General features: G+C 39.8%; 1 protein-coding gene across 2 annotated transcripts in view; it reads right to left on the bottom strand.

The window, feature by feature from the left end:
• fbxw7 (F-box and WD repeat domain containing 7) overlaps positions 1-24,007 on the bottom strand; it is a 214,251-nt gene that overhangs the window by 135,069 nt on the left and 55,175 nt on the right. Inside the window, exon 1 of one of the 2 annotated variants that reach the window (XM_088633186.1) lies at positions 7,531-8,067. The exons of the other annotated variant lie outside the window; for it this stretch is intronic. Coding sequence (XP_088489312.1) covers positions 7,531-7,683 — 153 coding nt within the window. The 5' untranslated portion in view covers positions 7,684-8,067. Of the gene's footprint in view, positions 1-7,530; positions 8,068-24,007 lie in introns of those variants that run through there. 2 annotated transcript variants of the gene reach the window in all.

Below are 24,007 nucleotides of genomic sequence, written 5' to 3' on the forward strand. Positions count from 1 at the left end.
CACATTCATGGTAAAACCTCTAATAAAGAACGTTAATACTTTCATAAACTTGGTAGCCTGCTACATTATGATCATTTTAATAAACCAACAAGCTCTGTGCGGTTTTATTTTCCTCTTTTGTGTTTAGCTGACAGAATGCAGGAAAGGAAATGTTAAAAACTTTTGTTTCTGCAAATAATCATAACCTTGCCTCAGAAAGGGAATTAGAATCTATGGCTACATCCGCAATGTAAAAATCCAAGGCTTTAAAACAGGTCTCGATTAATTTTAGTGTAAGGTGTAGATGAGTAGATCACAGTGAAAACAAAAGCAAATCTAACAGCTTATACAGCTCTTATAGGAGTAAGGAACGATGACACAACCTCTTCATTTACTTCAAGAAACTGGCAAACAACACCACTTTGAGGCCTTGAGGAAATGTACATTAATAATGCATAAATTACTTCTATTCATATAGAATCAATATCTCACATAAGCATTACAACATATTTCTAATTGCAAGTCTCCTGGAAGGAAACCAGTGTTTCTGGTTAAAAAGCAGCAAAGTGCAATAGTTAACTAAGGAGTTAATACACTTTAAACCTAAAAAACTATGCAAGTTAATACCATCCAGAGTCTAATACACAATCTAATTCTTTTTGTTTAAACACCAAGAAACACATAGTATATTTGAAGATTTTCAGCATTAAAAACTTTAACACAGGCAGGAGTTGGGCCATAAAACAGACTCCAAAGCCATCTCCTGATAACATAAGAAAACACTGTCCCTCGGTTCACACTATACGTGTTTGATTGGCAGTCCAGCTGATGGGTTTAACCAAGAACAGCACATCACATTTCATTCCATGGAGAATGCTGCACTAGCCATTCTACTGTTCTGTTAAAGATCCCAGGTCTGTTTCAGAGAAGGGAGCTGCAAAACTGCTGCAGCCCTTGTACTGGCCAAAAAAAAAAAAGGATTAGCAGTGTTCGTGTTTTGAATTTGAAGGTGTGAAAGGACAACAACAAAATAGCTGCAGGATGTGAACTGGGCAGGTGTGAGCTAGGGTTTCCTGTAAAATAATGACTCTGCGCCTCAAGGGTATAGTGGTATTCCATTCAGAAGAGTGATGTCATGAAATCATAGAATGGGAAATTTGTTTTAGAAGCTTCCTGAACTGTCAGGGCAAATTGCAGCAAGGTGTGGTTCTGCTAATGGAACAAAAAGATAATTTCACAAGGGAATACACACTTCAAGTTCTAGGACAAAAAAACACAAAATCTGAGTTTTAAGTTCTATTTTGCACATTAATATTTTAAATCAATTTTAAGTAGTTTTTTTCTTCGAGGACAGGAAAGTGACAGCTATTCCCAAGCTAGCCTTTTCAGTCTTTTGCGCTTTCTTCACCTTTTTTTTTTTGCTCTCAGTTTTTTTTAATACAGAGCCATGTTAGTTTTTCTTTTGGAAGACAATCCAAACTGCAGGCACTGCAGTGGCTGATAAAAGGTTTTTGGGGGTTTAGCAGCTGCAGTGCCAGCTCCACACTCCAAACACACGAAAGAGCTCTGCACAGCGAGCAGGCTGAACTTCAGGCCACGCTTAAACCCACAGTAGTGAAGCCAAGGTGTTTCCGACTCCCACAGAGCTCGACAGCAACAGAAACAAACACGATAGGCAGGCAGCCAAATTCCTTCAGCACTGCGTCCCTGCTCTCCTGCTGCAAGGCTCGCTGTTCTTCCTGCAAAACAGTCTTTCAGTCTCCTTGCTTCTGAAAGAGGCCAATGACCGCTATTTCGTTATTAGTGTGACTGCAACAAAGCCCACGCCTTCAATAGCGCCACTGTTTCTTATCCATTTTGTGTCACACCCTCTGATGATTTCCCACATAACTGAATAAACAGTGCTATGTTCCTATTTGTTCATTCCAAGTTAGGGTGTCATAAAATGCCATTGAGTCTGTTTGTCCTGGCCTCTGTGGTTAAACTATTGGCCACTTTTAATAAGGTCACAATAGCAAATAATATTGGGATAACAGGCATTTGATACACATATTAAGCTTAGAGAGGAAGAAAAATAACTCTTTCACTTGCTGTCTTTATAGGTCAGAGCTGCTAGCTCTGCATACTGTTCGTGGACCTAAAGTTCAGGGGGGAAAGTCAGCTCAAGAAAGGTGGCACGCTTTAAAACAAAGTGCCATGGAAGCATGGAACAAGCCACTCACCCATACTTGAAGTTGAAGCCAATATCCTGGCGTCTTCCAAGAAACAGCTGGATAAGAGCTTTGGATCCTATCAAATCCCATCAGTTAGTTACTACCTCACCAAAGAGGATATGGTACTACTTGAATGGCCTCCTCAAGATCATAACTGTTCTTAACCCCGCTGTAATAAAGCCAGACGTAAATAAAAACAACTACCCCCAAAACACCTGCTGTCCTTCCTGACACTGTTTCACTGCAATACAGCCAAGTAACAATTATCAATGGAATGAATCCAGCTACCATGTTAAATTATTTGGCTTCAGTCTCAAAATAAACATGTGCTGAGAAACTGATTGATGCAACATCAGATATGAGAAAGTACCCCAAAACTACAAAAGACTAATAGATTTTAAAAGGCAATAAAATAATTTTTGAGTAGGACTTAACATTTTTTTTGTTCAATTACACCAATGCAAGAAGGTAACTGTGAGCTCTTAAGGACATCTTTCCAAGCACCAACCTCAATAAATCAGAAAGCTGTGGCCTTAATAAAGGAAGGAAGGAGAGAAGCGATGAAGCCATTCCAGTCCTCCCCAGAGAAACAGACTTTCATTTTCAGTGGACGGGAAGGAAAGTATCAAAGGAAGAGCAAAAATAAAATATGAGGTACGCTTAACAAGAGCTTACCATAATAGAACAGCTCCACATCAGCGTGCAATGGAAAATAAATGCCAAGTATATTATGGTTACTTTCTTTTAAAGAAATCCTAGAGATTTTAAATCTTCAACTCCTAATTCACTGTGAAATTCCATTATACATTATATCTAAAGTTCATTTAATAACTGCCTGTTGCCGTTACGCCTGTGTTTCACAGGGAATTGGAGTAAGAAGAGAATAAAGGAGGATCACTGGGTCTGTGTGATTTCAAAAATTAAATACAGATGCCTCCTTAGCCATAAACAAAGAAACGGATGGGATTCTTAGACCAGCAGATTTGACTCCAATTTGCAGAGAGCCATACATGATACAAACTGAAATTCTGGTTCTTTAACTTTATTATTAACATGGTCTCAGTATTGAATCAGCTCCTTTAATCACTACTGTATGATTTACATTGCTGTGTCAAAACAGCCCAGTAACTGTCATTAAAGTGCCATTCGTGTTTACTTTATAAATCTGTACTTGATAAAAGAAATGTGATTTCCTAAGGACAAAGGACACCTGCAAAAAATTATGGTAATCACAAAAATAAGATACATGTGTCCCGTTCTTTATTGTGAAACATATTTCAGTTCTTCTAACAATCAGACATTTTATGCTTCCCATTGTTGTGGGTTCTTTGGTGGCTACAGTCCTGTTCAAAAACGTACCTGTGTTCGAAAAATAATATTAAGCTTTTATTTAAACAGACAAATCAGTTGAAAACATATTCTAATGTGCAACGACAACCCATGGAGTATCAATTTACATGGCATGTTACGAGCTCATAATCACAATCCAACAGCTATGTGTAATAAACTCCTAGCATCTTCTCTGTCAAAAGCCAATACGATCATTATAAATTAGATTAAAGCTATCTCGCAAATGATGGTGTCCGAAAAAAGGAATTTTTCTCAGATAAATTTAGGAATAATAGTTTAAAAACGTGAGCGAGTTTTAAGTGAGGAATGAGCAAAAACCAACTGTAACCACCACTGACTGGGAGGCGGGCGCGTCTCACTTTCTTTAGGTCTGCTACTGGCTAGCAAACTTCGACCAACAGCAAGGGGGCAGCCTCACAGAAACATACCGGATTGAAAGAATCCACACAAACATTTGCACTGAACTGTGCAGCATTACTAGAGGCTCCAAAAGCGGCGGCTACAGGAGACTTTTTATCTTCCGGAATAAACATGCGCAGATATGTATCCGTTTTTAGTTCTCTTACAGAGTGATCATTTTAATGAAGAAAATATATTTTTAGAAGGGTCTAGATAAATTAGCAAAAATGTGGGTTAGTAGTTTTTAACTTTTTAAAAAGAAATTCTAGAGTGGAATTTGATTTCCTACTTATTTTTTCTACTTTGACAAAGTACTGTAATATGTTTAAAACTTATTCTTGTTTTTTTTTCCCCCTCACATAACAGGGTTTGGCGACTATGAACCCGTCACAGAATATGACGCCGCCAACAGAAAACAAGACGCAGTGTTCTGGCGAGGCAGAGCGCAGGGGCACAGCTACACCCGTCACACCAGCACACTGTAACCATTATTCTAAATGCGCAATCTCACTTGCAATAGTGACGTAAAAGTAATTTCTCCAATACAATATGATTTGTGCATTGTGCACAGCACTATTATACCGTATGAAACTAAATACAAAGAAAAGCATTAATAACACAACCAACGAGCATTGGAACCAATGCAAGAGCTGCTAACAGTAACATTTTTAATTAAATGATAACATCCTTACACTTATTCCACTACCATTGGTAGCACTGAGCTGTGTTCACCAACGGCAGTGGTGAATCGGACCAACTGTCCAGCCTGGGGAAGTAGAGGGCTTCGGGTTCAAATGGGATACATTTGTATAGTACAGTATGCACTGTGGAAAGGTGATGTCAAATATTTTTCATCAACAAAAACAAAACTAACATCTAAGACTACAGTATCAGAGAAACAAGTTAGCAGTTTAAAATGTAATTTGTTAATACCTTCAGTTTCTTTCACAAATACGCTGTGTAATCCCCCTTCTGCTTTCTTTGCTTATTCCAGCAGTCAGGTGAGATTCCTCCCTAAGTGCACTGACAGACTCGGAGTTGATTGGCTGGAGTGACACCACAATGCCAATGAGAATGGACAGACTAACTTTCAAATAATATATTTAATATGTATCACAAAGTGATGCAATCTGATGCAGAGTTTTAATACTTAGATGAGTAAACATGACGGGTTCTGTGAAAAAGCCTTTCATTATTTAATTTTTTTTTCTTCATTCCCTCTGGATGAAGAGCTTTTGTCCCATAAAATGTAAGTTAACACTAAACCTGATTTTCTAAAGGGGCAAAAACAATTTAGTCTACACTTTCTAATTAGAGTTTGCGTCTTTGAATCATTGGGTATCAATCATTTTCAAACATTGGTCATCTATCTTTAGGATATTTTATAACATCAAAATTAATAAAAATCTGACAAAATCCACTTTTTATTTGAGCCCTTTTGGCTTCATGTTTAAGAATAAGGATGATAAAGACTAAAAAAGAGTGTAGTTTACATTGCCCATTGGATGTATAGTCTTTACCTTTGTGAAATAATGTATGCTGAGCTAGAACATCATCAGGAGAATGACTTGAGGCATTGATACATGACTGAACAGACATGACATGAGTACTGGAAATTCAGTTTACGTTTGTCCTCAACAGGCGAGTTACAGTCACATGCAAATAGCGTGTGGCCACCACACGAAGCAGTACAAAACTGCGACATTTTTAGAGCCAGGTTGCAGATGCTGTTTTGTGGAATTGTGTCCCACTCTCACAGAGATTTGACAAGTTCACTGATCGCTTGTTCACTGTTCTCTGAACCCTAGATGCCAGGTCACCCCACAAACGTTCAGTGGGGCTACTGTATGGTGAGTAGGGTATCCATGATGCAGCAGGCTGCAGATGCTGTCTTCTGTGATTGTGTCCCATTTCTCTTATACCACCTAGACAAGCACGTGCCCCTTCTCTTGTTTCTGAGCCCTAGTTACCACTCACTATCCCAATTCATCTGAACAAACATTCAATGGGACTCAAGTCTATCAGGTAGGGCATCCATGCCATCACTGTCTCATTCTTATTTGCACACTAGTAGCATGAGAAGGTGCTTCACCTGGTTACAATCTTGTCATGTCAGGGTGAGCCCACAAGCAGGGCAGCAAGTAAGGAACTTGATCACCACAGCACCGTGCATACACACTGCCAACAATCACTACAAGTGGAGCTCTGTAGTGAACAGTCCTCCTCAGACCATGACAGCTGGACCCCCTGATCCAGCTTGTGTTTAGTGGCCTCGAAGATTATGGCCTACTGTGCTTGTCTGTGGTGTTTTGCCAGGTTATAAATGGCCGGTAGCAAACACCTCAGACGCTAAGGAATCAGCAAAAACTATGTCACAGTCAATTGTGAACAATCAAAGTAACACCAAAACATTTCGGAAATATCAAACACCCATATGCTTTATGTTTCTAAAAAACATTGATTGTTTTGGTGCTCAGTATTATTTGTCGGATGGTAGGGTGAGAGGATTGATTCACTGCCAAAGACCCATGTGCCAAATTTTCAAGATTAACACAATTCATATTTTTAAGCTTGAAAAAAAATGAATTCATCTCTTCTGAATTCAGACAGCTAAAGGAAAACGTACAAGTTAAAACGCAGTTCTTATGAACTAAGAAATTCAGAAATTCAATTTTGCACTCATTCTAGAACACAAATCCTGGCCACACCCAGGAAGGGGGCAAAAAGTCAATATTCCATATGATAAAACATTTAGAAGCCCTAAACAGAGACTATAAAACCTGAAAATCTATTTTTAAAGTAAACAGAAAGACGTTTAACAGCTCTAAATACTAATTAGCTTATATGTTTCATGTTCACTCCCATATTGCTCTGGTAAGCCTATATTTGGAGCTTTCACTGAATCATGAATGGCAAAGTCAAATCTCTGAATATTTACAATAACAATTCAGAAAGATCAACATACATATGCACACAGACATAAATATATCATTCATGGAGCACAAGGAGCTGAGTATGCAAACCCCAACACTAACAAGAAGAGCAGTTTCCTAGACATCATGGCTGGTTGATAATTGCCCCTTTTCAGGCTGGTGACCCAAAAAGCAGCAGACAATTATCAAACAACCCCGCTACAAATGGACAGCTTGTTTCATTTCGTCTCTCCCTCTGACAAAAGACTCACTCCTTTCTCTCAATGAGTAGCAGCAGAGAGGCGGCAGACCACTAGAAATCTCAAAGCATCCATTAAGAGCGCTCACCGGTTCAAAGCAAACCTACAGTTGCCAGGACAGCCAGTAAATCACCTGATCCCATTACAAAATCAATTACTGCAGTGCATTTCCATTGCTACGCTGCCTGATGATGGCAAAATGATATTGGATAGTTACTGCAAGGTCAGGCATTAACCGATCATGTATACGTCGTCCCCAATTGCGACCTTATTTTAATATTTGCAGCACAATGGCGAAATGAACAAATTCCGTGTCCCAAAACAGCACAACCTCAAAGTTCTTTTTTTTTTTTAGCGTGACTCACGCGACGAGAGCCCTAAGCAACAGTGGCGGACGCTGGCTTGCTGCGGCTTTACCTTGGGCTGTTTGGGACATCCGGTGGCCAGCCGCTGCAGGTGCTCTGAGGTGTGGCTGCAGGAGAGCAGGTCAGAGCAGCACGTGGAGCGGCCCAGCCTCTTCATCAAGGACGAGATAATGCTGCAGCCACAGCCGCACATTGACTTGCTCATCAGGGGCTGTGCTGTTCCAAGGAAAATAGTCAAAGGGATGCTCGCTGCCGAGGCTCCTGCTTCTATTTTTAGTTCTTTTCCCAATTTTTTTTTCTTTCTCCTTTAAGCTGCCGATGCCCAGTTCCAAAGCTCGCTTCTCTGCCTCAGCTGCCCCACTTCTGGGAACGGCTCACATCCCCTGCTACAGTCCTCTGGCCCCCAGCCAGCATGCCACACAGCAAGCAAAACACCTGATGCTTCCCAGTGAGAACCTCTCCTTCCCGAGCAGCAGAATTATCCCCTGGGTGAAACTTGGAAGTTCTGAGATCCAGGGTAAGAGGCAGGTTTTTTTTTTCCCCATAGGCAGGTACAGCTCTGTGGGTTCCCTGTGAGGCCCAGCACACCTCACCTTACTCCTGGCAATCTTCACTCAGCTGCTACTGTACTCCATCCATTCAACCTGTTTCTTCCCCCACACCACCCCCCTCCCAACACACTCCGACTTCCCTTCTTCCTTTCCCAGCACCCAGCCACACCCCTTCTCCTTCTACTCCTCCTCCAGGCTACAGATCCCTCTAAGCCCAGCCAGAGGAGCTACTGATGCTGCTGCCGTTTCCTCTCCTTCCTAGCTGCTGCTGCTGTTTCTGCTGCTACTACATTCTTCTGATGCTGAAAAGCAATAAGGAGCCCCGGATAAATCCTCCGGCTCGCCAATCAAGCCTGCTGCCCTTTTCATGACACTAACGCTCCCAGGGACCTGTCAATCACCCAGCAGCCATAATGACATGCGAGGAAACCAAGCCACTTGACTCCCTCCTGGAGCTTCGAAGTGGCAAGCATCAGATGGCTAAAAGCAAGCAGCAAATAAAGAGTTAAATCAAGGCTCCTCTCTGCCGCGGTTTGTCATTATTGCCCGCCACTCTGGCCAAGCGACTCAGCTTGCAGGTGACAAGACAGCAAATGCTACCCCCAATACCGAACTGCCTGCATAGCATCACATGTTCTTTTAACAGCAAAAGGATTATGCAGCTCAATTTGTAGCCAAAGAAACAATGTCTGCTACTTACAGTAATAAGAAGCGCATAACCTCACATCCCAAAGAAAAAGGAAACGGAGTGAACAAGAGCCAGGCTACCCGCAGATCTTAAGCAGAAGCAGATTACTTTAACCACTAAAGTGCTCCGAGCTGCTCCTCCTGCTCCGCATCCTGCTAATTCACCTCAGCAGCCTTGAGAGGCACGGGGCTCACCTTATCAGAGGTCTAACTTGACACTCCACAGAAAGTCATTTCTTCCAAACTGTGATCCCATGCCCATTTCCATATATTTACACTGACATCAAGGTCACAAGAACAAATAAAGTGATAAAAAGACTTAAAGCACCGAACATAATGACTGGAAGTACAGAGAAAATGAGCATCAGCAGGCACAGTAGCTGAAAAATAAGATCGTGGTTCAAGTTGTGGCACTTTGCCAGTGGTCTATAAATAGCAATGTACTCTCATTCAGCAAGGAGCCTGTTTAAAATAGTTTCATGGTAAAAGGACAGATCTAGATGCTGAAGCTAAAAAACACAAGGGCAGCTTTTCACAGGACAGGAGAGCTCACAGGTCTTTCTTATATCTTTGAATTGAACAGTTGTTCCAACCAGGTAAGCAGTGTTACTACTGACTCCTACAAAGAGGACGTTCTCTCCACACTTGAGGTGTCTGTCTGTCTTTTCTGATTTCAATCTGTCGGAGTTCTTGGTGAAGTCCCAAGAGATTTACACAGCAGCCTACGCCACTTGTAGTAAACAGCAGCCGCAGATTGGGATTTGGACTGTAAACAGGTAAACAGCACAGAAAGTCTCCGGCACCCTTTCCCGTTTAAATCCAAGATGCTGTCTCGCAGGCTGCACCGAGTCTGACAGGATCGCGTGGAGACTTGAAGGGAGGTGACTTGCGCCAAGAACGATCGCCCCTCTCTGTCTCAATTCCTGCTGTCTTCATTCAGATCCTAGATCCAGCACACGCTTGGCTTTACTGCTAAAAGAGGCAAGACTATCGCTGAAAGCAAGAACTCTCCGAGTGATTTATTACCATAAAACACAGTGTACAAAAGAAGCTGACGACAGCCTTGTTCAGACATTTAATGAAAAAAGGAAACCGTATATTAACCATTTGAGCGGACTGACAGAGAAATAAAGGTGCTTTAAAGAGATGCTATAGTCCATTTTTAAGAAATGTTTTGAAATGCCCATCAAAAAATGTAAAACAGGGACTTGAGATAGGGATGCTGTCTTATGTTCCATCCAGTACTGACACAGGTTACTGAAATTAAAGGTACTGTAGCAGTACCTCGGACAGCTTCTAAAGGCCTGCCCATCTTATTTAAATTAGTACTTTGTGCATGAAAAACCTAATTATTTTTTATCACAGTATGAATTTTCTCTTCAAGATAATAAGGAATTTTAAGGGTTCCACTTAATCTTTTTTTCAAATCCTAAAGCATGAGGATCAGAATCTTTCCAATTTTTAAACTACTGTATAGTGCCAGTATGAGTGTGGTTTAGGCAATAATTACATGACGTGCATCAGTGATGAAATGCATATGTCCATATTACACAAATATGCTTGTACAGATCCCTACCAAACAACCATTTAAACCAAATACAGTAAATAGGTTATGCCAGACCACACTGAGAACAAAACTGATCATACTTGAATAAGGCTGTATCCAGTAATCACACGTGCTCTTATGAAAGGATTAAGAGACCATTTGTATTGAAGCATTATAATAAAAGTGAATAAATGTGCTATGTTGCTCGGTGCATTTAAAACGACAGGGGTCTACACCAAGCCAAAAATGGTAACCAGTTTAAGGAATACCTCACAGACACCTTATCCATGATCAATTGGGCATGGGAAATAAAAATCACTGTAACTGAAAAATCCTTTCAAAAAACTGCCTAATTTTAATTTCAAAATTAGTTTAGAATGAACAAGGAATAATTAAAGATAACTGGGAAATGACTGGGACAGATCTGTGAACATATCACATTACTTCAAATCCCATCCATCTAAGAAGCAGCTGATTGAACAGCATTTCCTATTACTAATGTCTCCAAAGCACAAGAAAAAGCAAGCGGTCACTAGATTAATACACAATCACCCTGAAAAGGTTACCAGTTTCAACCATAGCAGCCTTAAGAAACTGCTGTGTGAAACAGCAATGAATTCTGAACACACAGTTGTGTTCCCACACAGGTCAAAAGAAAGTACAACTTCTCATGCTGTCAAAATATTCTGTTTAAACTAGAACACCACTCCAAATTAATCTGAGCACATCACCCATCCTTTAGCAGCTCAATTTCCCCCCCCCAACTTTCCTATTCCACAGCCTCGAATGAGAAACAAGGTCAAATGGTCCCTTATTCATTATTTAGAAATATTGTTTTCCATGGTGTCAGCTCTCCAATACATTATCGATCAGCACAGGATGTGTGCACAGAGCCCGCTGCCATCGCAGGATTTTAATAGCAGGCTGTCCTGCAAGAGTGAGGAATGCATTTCAGGTCTGTGGCGCGGAGAAGGCCGGGAAGACAGTATTAATACCGCCGCACAACAAAGCTACAAGCTCATCAATCACACGCCGAGCGCGGCAACAGGATGCCAACCAAGGTGAGGAGAGGCGCGGACAGAAGGGCGACCTGCCCCCCGGTCACTCCTGCTTCTTCACAAACGGCTTGATTGATCCAGAACTCCACTGCAGCCGCATCAAATCAGTCTCCGAGGTTAGTCTGTGTTTTATCGAGACCACCGCTAGAAGAGAGTAGATCCGTGCAATAGGCTTACACAGAGAAAGGCACCTCTCAAGCTCGCTGACTCATCAGCAGGGTGCAATACTGCACCAGATCGCCCCACATGGCCAGTGACGTTAGGGTCATCATCTCCTAGACCGCTGTTAACAAGCGTGCCTCTGGTATGAAGGTGCTCTTTACATAAGTGTTGAGGTCATGTTACATTACTCAGTTTAGAGATAGCTGCTCAAAAAACATTAACCAAGGTTCATGAATACTGAAATATTTATACAGTAGCATGTTGTAATGCAGAAAATAAGAGGATGCAGTGGTGGAAGGTTATAGCAAGAACCCGAGTTTCTCAACCTCAGCAAAATGAGCACAACATTCAGTAAGAATTTATTGCCAGCTCATCTTTCCGTTCTTTGGTCAGCATTCCTCCATCTGTAACGGTTAGTTTTAATTTGAAATATTTATCAGTAATCGAACCCGAGAACGTTTCAGCAAGGCCTAACAGAGTCCAAAGCTGAAGCTGAACCTTTTTCGTTTGCCTCCTTGCTATGGACGGTTATGCTGATGAGGTTTTGTCTGCACACACAAACAAATAACTGCTTTATAGATGGTGTTACATTGTGTTCTTATAAGTACGTGAAAATGTGTGGGCAGAAAGAAAAGCAACAAGAGAAGAAAGAAGAAGAAGAGAAGGAAAAGCTTAATGCAGTCAACTTTCAAGAAAGACAGGCCTGGTTATTACTTAGTGATGCTTTGTGCCTCAGCTCATTTAAATGTGAACTTTTGTATATTCTTGCATGCTGCACAAAATTCAAGAAAATGTGCAAGTCTTTAATAACCATAGAAAATAATAAAACATTTTAACTATGAATACACACATTCAGACTTGAAACCTAGTTTGGTTAAATTCTGGATATTCACAGAACAGCCTTGAAACACGAGTGTGACAGTAAAACTTGTAGTTTTACCAACCAACACCAAAGTTTCCAAAGATCTTTTTACAATTTGGAAAAGAGCCCACTACATGTCCAACTGATTCCTCCACAGGTTGTCTACAGGTAAATCAGAAGACAGAAGCAATCTACTATGAAACCTTACTCATGTCTTTGAAACACATTACATGTATTTTATAAAATACATTCCAAAACAAGAAAAATAAGTAAAACATGGACTGATGAGATGTAAAAAATTAGTAATAAAGGCATTTCAATAATTATGTATTCTCTGATATGAATATGCTTGGTCTGAATGTTAACCTGTTTGTGCAGCTCATTAACATTGTGTTTTGTTAACTGTTAAAACCTTCCTTACCATAACAAAAAATATTAAAAAGGGACTTTTTTAAAGGAAAGACTACTCCTTTAAACCTGCTATAATTCCTTAAACTAAAACAAACCTTATAACAATGAACTAACAAAAGGATTCACTGTCAAACGACAGCACGATAAAAAAGGTTGCTTGTAGCTTGAAACACAAATACCATCAATGTGTATTACTGTTTGGCGTGTCTTATTTGCAAATCTCTCTTTATGAAACCATTTCAACCATTCAAAAATGCTTTCATAGTAAACTGTACATGCAGTACTAACACAGAGGCTATACAATCCATATATATGTAACTTTGTGCTCCTTCTGGCTCTAAAAGGTTCCACACTCCCCTATGCTATACCTCTGAGTGCACCTATGACTGTCCTATTCATTATGTCATGCAACTAATGAAACACAACAGCCATCTATAACTAGCATTATAGCGTTCATTGTTATACAAGCTTACTGGCCCACCCCATGTGCACTAACCCCACCAGTATGCTACTGTACAATGTTGAATTTTATTTCACACAAGAAAATAGCTACATGATGGGTGATGTTTCTATGCATTGAAATTAAATTCCTCAAGAGGCAACCTCAAGTAACACTACTGAATACTGCAGAGTCATTTCAAGGATCACAGGCTTACTACTATAAATGTTAGGCATGTCCTTTCACTCTGACGAACAGAAGCCTCTCACTATCTTCACTATCCACCATTAAAGAACTGCACTAAAAGAATCACTTCATCTTTCTACAAACCTCATTTAAATGACCAGCAAAAGAGATCTTTATAACCATGAAGAATTAGAATTCTCCAGCCTACAATAAGCTTTAGACTGCCTGTCATATGAAGATGCCAACAGTTTTTAACATATACGCTTAGCGAGAGTTCTTGCAGCATGCTTGACATTGTTTCCTTTTCAAAAGGCCCACCTGCTTGTTACTTGTCTCTTATTTCCAGCTCATAGCACTGTCTTCGACTATTCCAGAAATTCCGCAATGAACAAAAGAGCATTTGCCTATCAGTATGCCCACAGATCATTATCTTAGGAGAACTAGAAGGGCTTTCCGAAAACATTCATTTTGTCTTTTATTTGATTTAGATAAAATATCCATTATAATGCAACTCATTCCATAATGTTATTGCAGTTCTTCAATGTCTTGAAACGCATAAATCAAGATATTTAGAACTACAGAAAATTCTATTGAATGCTTACCAGTATTAGTTATGTAACTGTCTGAAACTTTAAAACATTTCTCATTTTAATGTACGATGTTACTTTATTTAATCAGCATGTGACTGAAGCGCAAGAAGAATTTTCTGATTTTGAAAACACTGACTCAGTGTTCATTAATTCATCTTTGTCAGGCCAAACTAATTTTAAACAACGTCTGGAGCACAAAGAAACTGTTTAACTGCTCTGTTAAGCAAACCTCCAAAACCAAGACAGCCCCCCAGCTTACTGTGCAACAGCAGCCACTGGTTTAACAGACACCTGTGAGCTGGCAAAGTCCCAAATGCGAGCTGTGATCCTTTCTACAGTAAATGCCCTTTTGATTCACGGTGTGAAAAAGAAGGCCTGACAGAGCATGTTTCAAGGGAACTTGTGCAAGTTGTGTTCATCTCCCATCACGCGATTTGAGCCACAATGCTCCGCTAGGCTGAGGGACAACAGACAGTTACAAATTTGTACGTGTATAAAAAAATACTTAATGTGAGTTCCAGTACTAAATTTTTTTTTAGAAAAACCTATAGATATCCCAATGTGAAATAGGCTAATGGTTTAAAAAATAGCAAGTAATAAAATATCTTGGGGAAAAAAAGTGTCCTGTTAAAATGTCAACTTGAAAAGCAGTGATCATTGGCTTCTGATGCTTTTGTAATAACTTACAGAAGACGAAAGAAGAAACAAGTAGAGACAGTCTCCCTCTAAACAACAAAAAAGTCAATTCCAGGGCTCATTCACCTGCCAGGAAGAATAAAGACGGACTCTTTCATCATGGGGGCTTGTTTTGTTCAGGACAGGGAAGCAGACATCTTCCATACATCCTGCCTGGCCAGGAGAAAAGCCATCGTTCTCTGGGACAGGACAGATAATCCCATAATGGAGTGGCAAAATAAACAGCACATTAAGCACTTTCTGCAAATTAAACACGTTTTCACTGGAGACCTTTTCCTACTATATATCTCAACAATCATAAGGAGAATACATTCACAATTTCAGCTCAAGTAGAAAAACGTTTAAAGTAGAAAAACATTATTTTCATAAACTGTTAACCAGTTTCTTGTGAACAACAGAATTTCAGTACATCTGTTCAATTTATTTTTCGTCTCTGTTGTCTTCCAGATGGAACATAATCTCACAATAGCACAGTAAATATCACATGACCCAGTAAACCCAGAACTCACCAGATATCTTTGAATTCCCTTTGCCTTCCCTCTGGCTAGTTTTTACCCACATAAATTTAAAAGCAAGTGTTAAAAGATCTAACACTCTAAAAGCCCACGTTTTCCTGTTCAAAGACACTAAAACAGTCTTACTATAGACAAAATGTTAGATTTCTCATCTCAGTGTACCTAGAAAGATCACTTAATGCTAGTAAAATACATCCCCATTTAATAAAAAGGCATAATAAAACAAACTTCTAATAAATTGTACTGCCACACAATCAACATCGGGAGCATTAATTACACCAGAAACTTCAATGTCCTGATAATTGTACAATTGGTTTCCTAATGACAACAGGGAACCACAGAAGAGCACTATACTGGTACTAAAGACTTCCAAATAAATATTATTTAAAGACTTCTTTTCTTACTGGAGAGAATAAAAACAGATTAGGATCCTATCAAAGCTTGTGAAACATCTCAGAATTACATTTTAGCCTTGAGCTAAAATAAAATCAAGTAGTCATTAATTTACATCAAGCAGCAGCTACAGACGTGCAGGTGTCAACCTAATGCCCATTTCCCAGTTCACAAAGCCTGCCAGTTAAAATAGTGAAGTACAGCATAATCCTTTCAAGATCACTGCCTACTTCAGCTCAAAGACAGAGGCTGCATGCAGCTAAATATAGACCTTATAGCTTGAAACTAAACTCAATAGGACGTCTTTAGCTATGCTGGAAATCCAATTTTGTACAAGTGCTCATCAAGATTTAATTCTGCATAAAGAAAATTAAATGGCAATTTTTATCAAAAAGAAAAGCAGTACAAAAGGAACACGTTCTTGAGCACGCTGTATTGAGCACAGCAGTAGTTAGGCTGAAGCCCGCAGCACGCGGTAGACCCAGTTCAATTACCGGACGACGGCAGACGGCCACCTCACCTGGGTAAAAAACGGAGGGTCCACAAGCCTTATTGCCATTGCCAACATCTAATCATCCCTTAAATGCCAAGTTTCAATTTCATCTCCTGTCTTCACTGGCTTCAAGCACAGAGGCACATCTGTGGGGCTGCGCATTGCTGCCAAGCCTAAAGTGAGAAGCATCTACAGCAGCCATATGGTGCCTCAAGCTTTCTGGGTTCATTAGCTCTCATTTACTGGGGAGCCAGTGCACTACTGAACAGAATGATTCGCACACTACCTGGGAAAAGGGATGCATGAAGCAAATGCAGCGATACTTCATCTTAAGACATGAGTCATTCTAAAACCTTTATCATCATAGTGAACACCCTGCAGGTTTGTGTTCTATCTATTTATAGTGAATTTTAATTAGCAGGTTACATGACCAGTTTTTGAAATGAAAACATTAGCTGAGAGATCGCACGTTCTTCAGTATATATCAAAAGGTGGTAAGCATTCTTACAGGTGGATGCCGCACATTGGTGGTGGTGGAGGTCCCGTTATCTGTAAAGCACTTTGAGTGGAGTGTCCAGAAAAGCGCTATATAAGTGTAAGCAATTATTATTATTAATTACTCCTTACGGTGGTTCAATCCACCACAGAGGGGTGACAGTGAGGAATGAACAGTCTCTGGAAGTGGGAGAAAGGAGAGGAGGTACAGAAAACTCAATGGAAAAGAAGCAGAGAGACCAAAGGGAGAGATAAATTGAAGAAAGGTAGGGTAGAGTGGGTGGGACAACAGCAGGCGAGAGCTAGGGCTTACAACTGGATGATTGCAGCAATAAGGAGCCAGTCGACAATGGAGGCTGAGAAATGTGGGGAAGAGAAAACCTCCATGGAACACATACCAGAGTCTGTGTAGAAAACTAAGGGAATGGGTGGATTCTGCAAGGTCTGCTCAAGAAAAGTGCCAGAGAATAAATGTATTGGGAGGGGAGTGAAAAGGGATCAACAGTGACACCAAGATTCTTGGCACAAAGGAGTGAGAGGGTGGTGGTGAAGTCAAAAGGAAAAGAGAGGGAGAGGTCTGAAAAAGGGGAAGAAGGCCAGACTGACAGGTGGAGGTTACATTGATGGGACCATATGCAGGAAGGGATGAGAGTGAAACAGATAAGACATGTGTATCACAGCAGAAGGACAACAGGCAAAGATCTGAGGGGAGCCAGGACAGAACCATGGGGGATACCTGTAGAGAAAACAAAAGGAACGGAGAGCAGGTATTCACAGTAGTCATGAATCATGCACTACCATGACAACATCATAACACGTCATCAGTTATCAACCAAGAGGTAAAGAAAAATAGTGAATTTAGGTAATTTCAAGATTGACATCTAAAATGAAAGTAAAAAAGAAACAGGAAAATTATGCATTTAATTTTTAAGAGTCAGTGCTCACGAACTCTGAAATAAGCAACTGGAAACATCGTGGTACAACAAATGAAAGTGAGCTAATATAAATCATTTAAAAGATAATAAAAGTCCAAAAAGAGGGAAAGTCAACTTGGCTGATTTAGTTGTGAAAACTTCAAACACTAGCTTTATTACAGACAAGTCATTTCAACAAGAGAAAAGGAAAACAGCAGGGATGATTTCGTTTTGGGCAATATTCACAGTGCTAAAATTCACATTAATTTGGTTTAACCATGAAATGAAAATATGTTTAACAAAAGGTTTTACACCCTGACTCTGAATACATGCTCCACAGAGAAAATAAAATCTGCCAAGGACTAAAGAACCCAAACACCTGTCAGATCAGACGTCTTCTATTACACAGCACAGCTGAGTGAAACATGTCAGAGCCAGTGGGTTTATCTGGCTCACTACCTGGGAGTGTTTGCACAAAATGAATGATCCCATTATGGTTGTCAGCTCCCTTGTTTCTCCCTCCTCATTTGAGAATGCCGCAAGGATAAAAAAAAAAATACACAATGAACTTCAAAGAGAGTCTATTGGAGAATACTTCACTTTAGCATTCCTAACAAATTTCAGGCTGTATTTTTGTAGAGAAGGCCTTTCTTCTACCAATGGTTTGCCATGTCTTTAGGAATATATTGTAGAATGTTTTAACTGGCAACCTATCCATGGTCATTGCACTGTCAAGAAGTGTCTCACGTGCATAACAAACAATAACAATGGATAGTTGTAATAAAAATGGTAACAGGGCAACAATTATTCCATCAGCACATTACTCAATTTTTATTTTTTGTTTTTGATTTTAAGGGAACATTTTGTTTCAAGCAATCTAGAAAGGGAAACTATCCAATTCTAAGCATACAGAATGTTATTGCAATAAGACCAGCACACTAATACAAAACATTTGAAAGTTTTTTTTGAAAATGCAAGATGGCAGCCAAACCATATGGCCAATGTACAGTACCCATCCTGAACAAGTCTAGTTTGACTTGGTCTGGACCTTTTTTACTTTCTAAGATCAGGATTTTTCAAAAACACTATAAGAAACCCCCGGAAAATCACTTAGGACAGCACCACATGTAAACAGACCATGGGATCAATAAGCTTCATTTCCACATTCACTGTAGATCCAGGGGAACTCTGGGGGTACATGACATTTCATGAGTCTGGCATACCGTACTGCCATGATGCCATGCAATACAGTACTCCCCAACTTGCATACATCCATCTTTACATAAATGTTGTGTGTGGCCTCCATATTGTTCTGCATCGCCTCTTGCATATCTTACATGTGTGCTGTCTGATATAATTTCCTCTGTGTGTTTGCAGTCTTAGGGTTTTAGTCATGGCTGAGCTGAAAAGCAATCTAGTAATGTGAAAGGTGCTAGTGGTACCAAAATTACCAAGAGTACTGTAGAGAAAACTGCAATATTTGAATAGGGTAATTTTGTATTGTGAACTGTAATTAATATTTTTTAAATACAAAACAGTAGCAAAAGAATGCACCCGAAGAAGGTTCCACAGTCAAAACACTGTGCTTCTTTTCCTCTCGTTTCAGCATGGACTAACCCTTTACTCATTCCTTAAGTACAAACATGTATGGCACGAGAAGATGTGGGGAAATGTCGGCTTACACAAGATTGTGCAAAATGAAACCTTTATGAAGTCAGGGAGTACCTTTATATGCCGATTATCCAGACATTCATCAGGGCTTGTGGCAGTCATGATTTTGTAAGCACCTTAACAAACACATTACAAACAAATTACATGTTCTTCTTCGTTGGGCCACAGGGTTTCAGAAAAGTAGTTTGCAGTTTTCACCTAATCCAAGATGGTGTGACCAATCACCTCATCATGAACACAGCATAACATGACCCTTTAAGATTCAGGCCTATATTATGTTAAGAACACAAGAAGGTTACAAGAGGAGGTTATTTGGCCCATTTAGCTTCTATGGTAATTAGTAGTTAATTGATCCAATAATCTAATCAAGTTCCTTGTTGCGGGGCCCCCCAATGTGCAACAAAATGGAAAAGTGCCGTTTTGAATGCCTCTCTTTTCACATAAAGCAGAGGATACAAAAGTTGATCAGGCTATCCTCAGTGTCAGATGCTTTTCTGCAGCTTGACATCCATGCATCTTTGTAATCAAGGTAATCAACACAAAAAGTGCCGACAAACGTTTTCTGACTTTTAACTGCTCTGCCCGTCCCCCAGTTACAGCTCCCTGCAATCTTCCATGTATTAAATAAGATCTCAACAGAACCCAGGAAAACGGCAAAACACAAGCTCAATTTCTTTTCATTAGGCAAGTATATCCGAGACATTCAGAAACCAGCATCTGAACATCACAAGCATCTGTCTCCAATTCACCCTCGCATTTTCTATACACCACCTGTAGAGATGTCTTGTAAAGTTAGTCATAAAAGCTTTTCTTTTATTAAAATCTTAGCCACAAAAATGTGGTTAAAACCCAAGAGGCTTAAGCTGGCTTTTAGATTTGATGTAGAAGTCACTTATTTTCCACATATTCACCGTGGGCACATGGAAACATTTTTTTTAAACTGGTTTCTAATTCTAAGTTAGGGACCAACTACTGCACTATATAAGGACAATAACTAACTATATAGGTAGTCTGTTTTCTATTGTAGGATTCAAAACAAAGAGTATTTCATGTTATTAAACTACCTTCATTTCAGATGGCCATATGTAGAAAACCCAGAACAAGATGGAGTTTTAAATCACACCAGAGCTTTTCAATTAAAATACTGATTTGTTAGCATATTGTTTAATTACCCTTCCTTCTTTCCACACGAACAAAGTTAGGCAGGCTTTTAATTAAAATGTCTGCAGTCTGGCAATCGTTAATCTCTTGCAACTAATTAATGAAAATAAAACGTCACAGGGTTTTCAGATCGTTACATTTACATTGACAAGTAACCTCTCTCCAATTCTGCAGAGTAAAAAAAATCAACATGGTGGATTTTACACAAGATGTAAAGAAAAAAAAGTGTTATATGAAAAAGGAAAAGCTCTTGCTCATTTGGGTAAATTTTTCTGTTAATACAAATCTGGTGCTTAACTTTGTAAAGGTCTGTAAAGGTACTGGAAGCAAGACTACTGATGTCATTACTGTCTTTAGTCCTTTTTAAAGGTTTTTGCTCAAATTTGCTGAAAACAAATGTTTATAAAACACATGAATAACTTGTTTCACAACTACTGAAATATCAGAATTTTCAGAATATCAGAATTCACTTTATACAGTGAGCCTCATAATCTCATTGTGATTTACACAATGAGAAATGGCACAATTGTGGTACCCACTACCTGACTACATGTCAATGTGGTGCAGCTTGACCAATAGAAAGTTATTTTTCCCCAGGATGTACTGTACAACATATATGTATATAGAAGTCTTATGTATGAGAAACACATGTCTGCACGTGTCAGTCCTTTCAATATTTTGCTCAGAAGTTTAACCTCCCTCTGTAGATAAATGGAAAAAGACAGGGTATGACATGTAAGAGAAAGACAGTAAAAACTAGAACTGCATTAAAAAAACTCTTGAAAATTCTCTAACTCGCAAATAAACTCTGAAAATAAAAACTCCAGCAGCTAACATTCCTACCTTAAGAGCTTTTAGTTCTGATTTATGCCAAGATTCAAAACCACAAAAGCATCACAATTAAATTAATGCTTTCAAAATCCCAAATGAGCCAAAATGTTTGGCGGAAACTAAGTTTTAACCATTTACAAAAACAAAACAATGTTACCAAATTAGATTCAGATGTCATACAGCAGGCTTCAGAGGTACAGTGAAAAGAGAAATATTTTGGCTGGAAGTCTTCAAGCCATGCACCTGCTGGGCCTAGACATTATTATATCAAACATGCTGTATTACCAAGAGGTTCTACGAGGTCAGCATATTACTTTTCTTGGAGAGGAAAACAAAATAATCCTTTCAAGAAATTGTTCAAACTGACTAAGCAGAGCTATTGATTCCTTATGAAAACAAAAGTTGAGACAAAAAAATCCACAACTACATTAGGAAAGCAATGTGGCTAAAAACCAGAAAGCAGCCAACCGACTTTCCAGCAGTGCTGAAACACAAGGGGATTCATGCTCTAGGAAGATTTGCAGAGTCAGTAATACGGCCTTTTCCAAGGAACGTGGTGGTCTATGTACACCTCGGATATAAAACAGCGGAATTCTGCTTCGTCTGCCTGGCTCGTTCCAAAAGGATTCGTGCTAATGAAAGAGGAGGCTGCAACAGAAAGTGAGAAGGAGTCTTCCTCCTTCACCTGCCAATTAGAGAAACCATCTGGTGGAAGCCAGAGGAGCTCTTTTCCCTGGAAGGGGAGAAGTCAGAACAGAGCTGCAGATGGCCTCAGCTGTGACTGGGATTTGGAAAGAGGCCCTGGGTCCTGCATGTTTGCAGCATATTCTTGGATCAGTATTGCGAAAAATCTTCAACAAAATAACTTTGTTTCATAACCCTTTAATGAGCCAACAATAGACAATTTCCTTAGAAAGCTTACGTTCCCTTTGCATCCCTGTGTCCAACAGCAGCGTTCCCCCTTTCAATCACTGAAGAAGGAAGACGATGCTATTTGGCTCCCTGAGCCTAATGTTGCACAAGATGGCCTTAAGATTGAGGATTAAGATTGTACAGTTGTTGGGTTTTTTATTTGCGTTATGTCTGATAAGAAAATCTAAAAGAAATATAAAAAATTTGACAAATGTGTTTTTATTAAGCAAATCTCACTGTCTGCAGTGACTTTTCTAAACTTTTTAAGTCTTATTGCACATTAAATGTTTGCATGTACAATTTAAAGCAAAGTACAAAAAATTCAAAATACTGGATAAAACCAAACAATGAAATTGGTCAGATGGAGTAATTGGCCATTGTATTATATTGTGTAAAAAAACTGAACTCTGCTGTTGAGGCTGGCCTGTATCAATTCCTATTCGTTTTTTTCACCCTGGCTACAACGCCCTCTAGTGCACACAGAGGGAAAGAACAAGCTGCTCGGTACAGCAATCTCTTTTCTTCTATAACCCTGGACGTTTGCTAAACTAGTTTTAGATTCAACCTAGTACCAGAATCAGTTTTAAACAGTAGAACTGCACATTTTTATAAAGCTCAGCATTCATCCTTGTCAAGTTTGTCACCTTAGTTGAATCTGAATCCTGCTACTTGAATCGCATTTAATTTGGGTTCTCTCCTGAACAAACTGCTGAGTAATGAATTTCTGTGGTTCAGGTTCTTTCCCAACAATGCAATTTAGCCCAACAACACTTACAATAGGCATAGGCATACCGGTAATAAAGTAATACCGTATACACAAATGTACACACACAGTTGTGTTGATTAAGCATGCCATTAAGGACGCGCATTAATGATTAAATCAGTTCAAGTCCATCCATCCATTTTCTAACCACTCTATCCAGTACGGGGCCAGAGACTGTCCCAGCAAGCAACTGGCAGAAGGCAGGATACACACTGGACAGGACGCCAATCCACGCACACGCACGAACGCACGCACGCTAGGGCCGATTTGGATGCCAGGATGTCTTTGGACTGTGGGAGGAAACTGGAGCACCAAGAGGAAACCCAAGCAAACATGGGGCGAACATACGAACTCCACGCAGATAGCACCCCAGGTTCAGAATTTTACCCAGGGCCCCAGAGCTGTGAGGCAGCAGCGCTCACCACTTTGCCACCCTATTAACACATTAATACATATTACATTAACATTTTATTGTGGTAACATTTCTGTCATGTCTGACGACAGACTTATCATACATTTATTGTATGATAAGTCTGTCGGACCTTACATTTTACAGACATTTTGTTTTCATGTTGCTGGAATAGGGATGTAGCAGTTCCTTTCTACAAAGCATTTCATTTCCCCATAACGCAGCCGCTACAGTAAAGAGCAACAATAGCTGACAGCCGGAATGTACAGTGGAAACAAATGTTTTGGCAGACAGAAACGTGTGTGGTCACGCTGATGACGCCACTGCTTCCTGCAACCCAAACAGTACAGGGTGGGTTACAACTTCCTGTTTTGGAGGTGGAGGAGCATGAATGGCTTGCACATTCCACCCAGGCTTTCAATGACCAAATAAAAAAGCACCACATGACCCATCAGCCTTTCAAAGCACAATGATGGCAATAACGAGACAAAGAAATCACAACAGCGTTTCAAAACGTAGCCACCCATGTAAATGGGCATTTTCATTAAAAATGCTATCGTGTGTTCTAAAAATATGGGGAAAGGGGTATTAGATTGTATGCTACCAGGTGAACAATGCATTTTTTCCCCCAAAATAAACAGAGTGGTATTTTCGATTGGGGATGTACTTAAGTAGCTCTGATGCCAGACTTTCATCACTGGTATTCAAACCACACAGCATACACAGTACTAAAAAGCACAGCATAGTTCATCAATTAAATAGTGCAGAGTTGTCTTTACTACCC

Source organism: Lepisosteus platostomus, chromosome 1, assembly GCF_059453375.1.
Source record: "Lepisosteus platostomus isolate fLepPlt1 chromosome 1, fLepPlt1.hap1, whole genome shotgun sequence".
NCBI lineage: Eukaryota > Metazoa > Chordata > Actinopteri > Semionotiformes > Lepisosteidae > Lepisosteus > Lepisosteus platostomus.